Source organism: Trichechus manatus, unplaced genomic scaffold (genome assembly GCF_000243295.1).
Source record: "Trichechus manatus latirostris isolate Lorelei unplaced genomic scaffold, TriManLat1.0 scaffold00057, whole genome shotgun sequence".
NCBI lineage: Eukaryota > Metazoa > Chordata > Mammalia > Sirenia > Trichechidae > Trichechus > Trichechus manatus.
Genome location: NW_004443993.1, coordinates 15,588,247 through 15,596,847, shown reverse-complemented (window position 1 = coordinate 15,596,847; position 8,601 = coordinate 15,588,247). Strand labels below are relative to the sequence as shown.

The 8,601-nt window shown below is 58.1% G+C and overlaps 2 protein-coding genes across 3 annotated transcripts in view; both read left to right on the top strand.

Annotated features, from left to right (window-relative positions):
• CDC34 (cell division cycle 34, ubiqiutin conjugating enzyme) overlaps positions 1–3,039 on the top strand; it is a 7,218-nt gene extending 4,179 nt beyond the window's left edge. The window contains exon 5 of the mRNA XM_023733146.1: positions 2,255–3,039. Within this exon, the coding sequence (XP_023588914.1) occupies positions 2,255–2,467 (213 nt within the window). The 3' untranslated portion in view covers positions 2,468–3,039. The remainder of the gene's footprint in view (positions 1–2,254) is intronic.
• Positions 3,040–4,783: 1,744 nt separating this feature from the next.
• The window catches only part of GZMM (granzyme M), a 4,975-nt gene continuing 1,157 nt past the window's right edge, over positions 4,784–8,601 (top strand). The window contains exons 1-3 of one of the 2 annotated variants that reach the window (XM_004378698.2): positions 4,784–4,838; positions 6,982–7,138; positions 8,150–8,294. In XM_004378698.2, the coding sequence (XP_004378755.1) occupies positions 4,784–4,838; positions 6,982–7,138; positions 8,150–8,294 (357 nt within the window). The remainder of the gene's footprint in view (positions 4,839–6,981; positions 7,139–8,149; positions 8,295–8,601) is intronic. The other variant, XM_023733145.1, reaches the window with a different exon arrangement.

The window sequence follows — 8,601 nt, the reverse complement described above, 5'->3', positions numbered from 1 at the left end:
GGAGGTCTGTGGACAGTGTAGGGGGCCAGGCCAGGGTTCTGCAGACAGTGGGGGGGGCCAGGCTGGGGGGCTTGGACAGTACTGGGGGGCAGGTAGGGGTTTGCAGATAGATCAACTATAAGCAAAAAGTGAAGGAAAAGCACGTGATTCTCGTTCCTAAGGAGCAGCGTTTAGATGGACATGTTTTTTCAGACTCTTTAATTTACAAGTAGATTTTTTACCAAAAAGTCAGATTATATTGCGTGTGGACCGTTGAGGATGTGTCGAGGTGTCGCTTATGTAAAGTAAACCCATTGGGTTCAGCTGGGAGAGTTTTCACAGGTGTGGGCAGCTGCGTGGCCACCTCCATGCCAGGTCCCCAGCAGACGCCCTGCCCCTGCCTCGGCCACTGCCCACCCAGACATGTCACATCAGGGTCGCGGGGTCACGGCCCGTGTATCCGCAGCGGGTCGCGGGGTCATGGCCCGTGTATCCGCAGCGGGTCGCGGGGTCACGGCCCGTGTATCCGCAGCGGGTCGCGGGGTCATGGCCCGTGTATCCGCAGCGGGTCGCGGGGTCACGGCCCGTGTATCCGCAGCGGGTCGCGGGGTCACGGCCCGTGTATCTGCAGCGGGTTGCCGGGTGGCAGCCTCGGGTCTGGCTCCCCTTGTCCACCGAGCCCCCGGCTGTGCTGTCACTTGCTTTTCCTCTCAGTGCACTGGGCCTTCCCCATCGTCCTCTCTGCTCCACCCGCCTTGCCTGGTCTGTCACGTCCGCTCTTACGATGTTGCTTACGTACGTACGTGTGCAAGCAGGAGCCTGCATGCGTGTGTGTAGTCACACGTGCACAGATTGACGCGCAGGCCTCTCAGGAGGATCAGCAGCCTGCGATTCCTGGCGTTGGTGTTTATCCGAGTAGAGTCACGTGGGGTGTCCTCGCGCTGGTTGGCCCGTTTCTGTCTGGCGTTCTATGGTATTTTACATTCTCGGGATTTTCACGACTTGTGGCATGCCGTCACGCGTGTTTGCGTGCACACACACGTAATCATGTGTGGAGCAGCCCCACCCGTTCACAGCCTGTGGGAATTGTGAATGCTGGAGGGTGGTGCTGTGGGCTGCGCTCGTCCTCAGTCTCAAGAGTGCCCCTCCTTGTCGTCACTTTGTATTAGAGTCTGCTTTGTTGGTGCGCCCAGGTCGGGGCGCGGTGCTTAGCTGGAGCTGGGTTTCCTGCCCTGCCCACCCACCCCACCCCATGCATGCCTGGAGGCGCCTTCAACATCTCGCATCCCGCTGCACGGCTAGTCCTGGCTCAGGGAACCCAGGACCTGGGACCAGGCTGCCATAGGGGATGGGGTAGTGGCCCGCCTGTGGGGGCAACTCTGAGCTGCAGGCCTGGGCTGAGGCAGGAGCCCCGTCAAGGTGGAGCCATGGTTTGACCCCCTCCCCCCCTTACTGATAATTTGTATTTCTGGCAAGTCTGAGGCAGCTGCTGGCATTAAGAATCACCCGGGAATCTCGTTAAAATGTAGATTCTGATTCAGTAGGTGGAAAGGCAAATTCTCAGCAGGGTGTGGAACCAGAAGGAACCTGTCGGAAGCTCTGCTTTCACTCTGACTCCCTTTAGGGTAGGCCCACATGGGCCCTGTGAGCTCTGTGATCATTGTGTCCCCAGGAGCAAGAAGCCCTGCCCTGACTGTCTCCCTCCCTGGCTGGCTCTCCAGCAGCTCCTGCCGGTGGTCACGGGTCCTGGCTTCTGTAACGTCCGCGGGGTCTTTGACTGATCTGGGGTCTGGCCACGGGGGTCTTTGGTCTGGGGCTCTGGCTGCGGGCTTCACCTGCTTTGTCTCAGGCTCCTCCCTGTGTTCTTGAGCCCAGGAGCCCCAGGACCCTCCCTCGTCGGCCTAAGTCAGTGTTTCGGTGTTGGGGAGAGGGAGGGGCTGACGGGTGCCTCCCGCCTGGGCTGTCCTGCGCTCCTGCCCAAGTCCTTGCTTGTTGAAGTTCTCCCTCCGGTTCTCTTTGCTGTCTCCTTGGAATTCCCAGATTTGGGGGTGGGTCTCCCCCTCTCCGGAAGGGATGACCGCAGCCCGTTGTGTAGAAGAAATCAAACGTCAGGATGTGTATGGAGAGGCCAGGCCCGGCTCCCACAGGGACGGGGGGTGGTTTTGGGGAGATGGAGGATCGTGCGGGCCGCATGGGGCAACGGGCCTGGGGGTGGAGGGGGCAGGGGCAGTGGGCACGAAACCCAGAACCAGTCCTCGTCTGCCTCCCCCACAGGAAGCAGGTCCTGGGGACCAAGGTGGACGCGGAGCGAGATGGCGTGACGGTCCCGACCACGCTGGCTGAGTACTGCGTGAAGACCAAGGCCCCGGCGCCCGACGAGGGCTCGGACCTCTTCTATGATGACTACTACGAGGAGGGTGAGGTGGAGGAGGGCGCCGACAGCTGCTTCGGGGAGGACGAGGACGACTCGGGCACCGAGGAGTCCTGACCCTGCCACCCGCCTGCCGGCCCACCTGCCCAAATAAACTTACAGATTTTACCTCACGGACGGGACTGTGTGGCCGCGGCCGCCCGCCCAAGACTCTACCTCACAGAGGTCTTTGCGTTCCTGGTGGTTCTGCTCCGGGTCCTCCCTCCCCGGTGTGTGTTCTGGGGTTTCCGTTAGGGAGGAGTGGTGGGGTCACCGGGGTCAGGAAGGGCAGTCGGGGCTATGGTGCGAGGTTGGGAAACCCGGATCCTGCTCAGAGGACGCTCAGCTGGGGAACTGCCTGCGGCAGGAGGGGCCTGGGGGGGCCTGGGGTGGAGGGATGATGGGCATCCAGGGACTTGGGGGTGTGGTCCTGCCACCTAACCTGGACCCGCGGCCTTCCTGGCACGTGAGTGGACGGGTGCCCTTGGGCGCCGCTTCTCTCTGCTTTGGTTTGTTTGGAATTTCAATAAAACGACTTTATGAGAAACCAGCAGACTCTCCTTGGCCTCCACCAGGACGGGGACGCTGGAGTCGCCTGCCCGACACTCTTGTTGCTTTGCCACCCTCACCAGCGGGACAGATGGGGGTGTCCTGGAAGCTCGGATTCCTCCTGTGGCCAGTTGCATTTGGGGGGAAGCGGGGTACATCCCAGAGCTCTGAGGAGCGTAGGAGGAAGCCCCAGGCCTGGAAATGACCCAGCTACAGTGGGCGGCTGGCAGGTCAGAGGAAGGGTGCAGCATGGGCTGAGCAAACCCCCGCCTGGTCAGCGCCCCCTCTTCCTGCTGCAAACACCTCAGGGCAGGAGCTGAGCTGGAAGAAGGTGGTGTCATCCCCCCAGAATTCCTGAGGCCTGAAGTCCCAGCCAAACTATCGATCAGGGTCTCCCACTGTTTTTACCTTACTCTCGGGGGTCCTGCACACCTCCCTGCCTCACGATTGTCTACTTAGGGCGGGGGCTTCATCCAGTCCACTATTTCTAGCTTTTTTTTGGAACTCTGAAGCTGCCAGCCCAGCCCCTGGCCCCGACCAGGCCCCCCTCACCTCTGCACGGCCGTGTGCTCCCCTCACCTCTGCTCAGCCGTGCGCCCCCGCCCCACCTCTGCACGGCCATGTGCCCCTGCCCCCACCTCTGCATGGTGGTGTGCAGGCAGAGTCTCGATGTCGATGTCGTATCCCTCCGCCCTCCTTCCGCTGGACGCGGCCTTGCTCACCCGCAATGTGCGTGGGCTCTGAGACTCTGAGCTGAGCAACAAGATCAAAGCTGGGGGACTGATGGGGCCGGTGGAGGGGAGGCCTGGAAAGTGAGCTCTTCACAGCTTCCCTGCCTGGACTACATCCCTCCACTTTCTCCTCCCCTGGGGGCAACCCCCACCGGCCCCGCTAGGGGTGCAAGTGTGAAGCTGCGTTTCCTGTAACCCCAGCAAGTGGGTTCTGGGTGTCAGGTGGGAGGAAAGGGCCTCCTGGGCCCGGAGCAGCGAGCTGAGGTGGGCGAGCCCTGGCTTCTCAGAGCAGAGGCAGTGCACGCGGCTGTTTTTGTAAGTAAAGTTTTATTGGCACGTGGTACCCCTATCTGTTGACTTACCTACAGCCCAGCGAGGCCCACCCGGACCTGTCAGAATAAATCCCCGTTGTCTTAAGTGACCGGGTGTGTGGTCACATGTCAAGGCAGCTTTGGGAGACTCACGGCCGGCTCCAGCAAGGGTGAGGACTCTTCCTGGAAAGCTCCAGTGGGGAGTCCCTACCCTAAGCCAAAAGCTGAAGCCAGGGTGGTGGGCCCTTGGGTCTGCCAGCGGGGACCAAGTGACGGAGGGGGAGGGGAGTGCTGGGAGGGGACAGACCCCCAGAAATCACCCTGAGCGGGGGAGACCCCAAGCAGGCAGCCCCCGCAGGCTCTGCCAGGAGTGACATCACACGTCGAACCCTCCCGCGACCCCCCCGCCCCCGCCCAGGGCTCGTGTACAGGGGTGTTCTAAATACCCGGATGTTCATAGAACAGGGTATGCACAGCACGCGGTGTTCAGCACACGGAGCTCCCGGCACACAGGTGTTCACAGAACGCGGGTGTTCACCCCAGCTTTATTCATAATAACCGAAACCTACAAACTACCCATGTATCCATCAGCCAACCCATGGACGAAGTGTGGCCTGTCCCTAAACTCATCAGTAAGAGGAAGGAACCCCAGACACCACAGCAGGGCTCTCTGACAGCATCCTCATGCTGTCTAGGGTGCAGGGGGAGCTAGGAGCTTTGAGCAGCACTTCACCCACAGGAAGAGGATGAGTGAGCCGCTGGAGGGGGTGTCAGGCCAGCTCCACCTCACAACTCACAGCATCATGGAGCACTGCCTGTCCCTGCTGCTGGTGCTGGCCCTGGGGTCCCTCGGGGCAGGTGAGTGGAGCTGGGGTGCAGGTGGGGAAACAGAGGCCCCACACTGGTGCCTAGGGGGTTGGAGGGTGGGAACACTAAGAGCGGAGCCTCGGGAACAACTCCAGTGTCCCCAAGGGAGCCGATGAAGAAATGCAGGCTGGTCCTAGAAGGCAGGAGGGGACAGGAAAGCTGGTAATGGGGAACTCAAGTCTGAGAAGAGGAGAATGTTGACATCAGTGTCACAAAACAATACGTGTACTAATTGTTTAATGAGAAGCTAGTTTGCTCTGTAAACCATCTGAAGTACAATTAAAAAAAGAAAAAAAAGAAATGTCAGCTCATCCACAGAGAAGGAGGCTGCTTATCCTGATTGGAAACACTCTCCCAGGTAAATGGTTAAGGGGAGAAGGCAAAGAGGAAAAGAGGCAGAGTAAGCCCACATCGGGTGGAAATCCTCCTAGAAGGGCATGTGAGAATGCATGTTTCCAGGGGCAAAGGCAGGAGAACCTCACTTCCCACCGACTCAAGTGTGTACCTGTCAAATGTTGTGCCATGTGCATGGATTGTCAATTCAAAAACTGTTCAATTTTTAAAAAGTGTGGATGCTGACTGCCACCGGGTGTGGGGCCTGCTCTTGGGGCAATGGAATGTTCTAGAGGTAGGTGGTGATGGTGGTAGTTGCCGAGCTCTGAAAGTGCTGAACCCACTGAACTGTACACTCTACAGAGGTGAATCACATCTCTAGGAAGCTTTTACTAAAAAGAATAATACTTACTATGTGACCATTAGGGGCCTGAGGTCAATTCCAGATAGATACTTACATTTTTTTCATTTTGACATAATTTCAGACTTACAGAAAAGTTTCAAGAATCTTACAAATAACGTCCGTATTCTCTTCCCCATTAATGTCTGAACAGACCCCAAGTAACGCGCGGAGGCTGGGGGCTAAGGCTCGGGGGCAGCCATGGGTGGGAGTGAGCTGGCCGACCGCATGGAGGACCAGCAGAGGGGCCCTGAGGCTGGAGTAGGTGAGGAAGCTAAAGGGCCAGCGAGGAGGGGGTCCTAGGGGTCACGGGTGTTTGGAGTTCTGAAGCATGTGGAGGCATGGGAAGATTTTCAGTTGGCTTACATTCAATATACTTTTATGAATCCTTTTAAATTCATGATTGGTTTAAAACTTGTAAAAACAGCTTTATTGAGATGTACTTCGCATACCATACAATTCACCCATTTAAAGGGTACAACTCAGGGGTGGTTAGTACTTACACAGAGTCCTACAGCCACCACCACTAGCTAACTTTAGAGTGTTTTCATCACTCTGCAGGAAATCTCACACTCATTTCAGTCAGTCTCCATTGCCCCAGCCTCTGGCAACCGCTCATCTAATTTCTCTTCTAGATATGTCAGCTCTGGACTTCATATAGTTGGGGTCATATAGTCCATGTCTCTTTGTATGTCTTCTTTCACGGACCGTAATGTTTTCAAGGTTCACCCACATGGTAGCAGGTAGTAGGACTTCTTTTCTCTTTAGGGCTGAGTAATAGTCCATTGTGTGGGTGGACCACATTGTGTTTATCCATTCATCCGTGGATGGACACTTGGGTGGCTTCCACTTTCTGACTATTGTGAATTATGTGGCTGTGAACTTCCGTACACAAGTTTTTGTGTGGGTGTGTGTTTTTACTTCTTGGGCACCCATCTGGAAGTAGAATTGCCAGGTCATGGTAACTGTGTCTAACCTTTGGATGAGTCATCACACCATCTCCACGGAGGCTGCACCATTTTACAATCCCACCAGCTGTTGGGGGAAGTCCAGCCTCTCCATCCATTCACCTGTTAAAGAAACTGTGTGGCTGCCAGTGGGGGCTGGGTGTGGTGCCCAGGGAGTCCTTGGGGGCCTGAATGTGGGCGGTGGGGGTGTAGAGATGGGGATGGCCCCCCGGGACATTGAGGTGAGGGGCAGGGAGGGATCATGGAGAACTCCCGCGTTCCCACCTGGAAGTCTCAGGGATCCATGGGGATTTTTATTAGAATGATTAATCTATCTGAGGTCCAGGGCCTCCGAGCCGCCCAGCCTCCACCCGGGAGGAGGGTCCTGGAACAAGAGGCCTCAAGGAAAGGCCCACCCAGCCCTAACTGGCTCTCTCTGTCCCCCTCCCCACAGGCCACATGTTCAAGGCCGAGATCATCGGGGGTCGAGAGGCTGCCCCCCACTCCCGGCCGTACATGGCCTCACTGCAGAAGGCTGGCAGCCACATATGCGGGGGAGTCCTTGTGCACTCACAGTGGGTGCTGACAGCCGCCCACTGCCTGAACAAGACGTGAGTGCCCCCTCCTCCCCGCCCCTCCATCACCCCAGCTGCCCTGGAATGCATCCCCTGGCCTCTGACTTTCCCCGGCTGCCCCCTTCCCTCTCCCAGTGATCAGCCTGGCTGCCTAGGGATCCCAGGGGTGGGGCAGGGTGAGTCGGCTTGCTTCAGAGAAACACAGGAAAGCTTGGCACCTTCCAGCTGGATGAAACTGGGTCAGCTCGCGACACCAGGAATGTGTCTGCCACCTGGTGGCCTGAAGGGCCAAACTGGCCTGTGTGGATAAGGACAGCAGAGCTGACTCAAGAAGGAACCTGGGTCCCTGAACCTGCGTTTCAAAGCTCCTCCATCGACTCGCTCCAGAGCGGCCCACTTCTGGACTTGCCAGTCATGAAGCCCCCAGATCAAACTGGTTTAAGTAACGAAAGGAGATCTGCTGGCTCCTGTAACTGAAGTGTCTGAAAGGAGAGTGAGCTTCAGATGTGGCTCGATCCAGGAGCTCAAGTGAGGCACTCAGGAGACTGTCTGCCTCTCACCATTGCTGGCCTTTGTGCCAGCTGCATTCTCAGAAGGTTCTTGCATGTGGTGGCAAGGATGCCCCCACCCCCCAAAGTCCTGTGAAAAGAGAGCCTGCTTGTCTCTAGTTGGGCCAAGTGATCAGGATTGGCACTGAGGGCTCGGCCTAGGCTACATGCCAACCTCTGCACAAATCACTGTGATTGAGGCATAAAATATGCAGGGATGAGGCTGGGCCCCCAGTGGGGGAGGCCCTAGGCAGGTCTCCAGGGAGCCCCAGGTAGGGGTCAGTGCATTTGGACACAGACCCACTAGGGTCAGGGGTAGGGTGGGAGCAAGCAGGCTTCCTGGAAGAAAGGAATTGACAAAGGGCAGGGGGGGACCAGCCAAAGCAAAAGTCTTGTGGGGGGACGGCAGGTCCCCCCCACACGAGCAGCCTTGAATTTAGGCAATGGGGCAGGGGGTCCTCCAGACTACTGGTTGCACCCTTACCTCTGCCGCCTGCAGGGCGAAGCTCCTGACACTGGTGTTGGGTCTGCACACCCTGGACGACCCCAATGACCCCGGCCTCCGCTTCCACCTCAAGAAGACCGTCCTCCACCCAGACTACAAGAAGCCCCCCAAGCTGGAGAATGACCTTGCACTGCTTAAGGTGCTGGGGCATAGATGGGGCCACGGGGGGCTGGCATTGCTCCCGCAGCTCCCCACCACCCCCTCTGACTGTCCATGGCCCTGTTGCCCCCGACTATCCCTGTTCACACTCCCCCTCCCCACTGTCCCCCTCCCCTCTCCTCTCCTTTGCTCTCACCTCTGTTGTACCCTGACCCACCCCTCCTCCCCACCACCTGCCCCCATGTCCCTCCTTACCTTCCCCGTGGTCCTCCCACATCCCCCATGTCTTTCTCTCCCCTCCCCCATGTCCCTCCCCATATCCCCCATGTTCCTCCCTCCCCTACCCC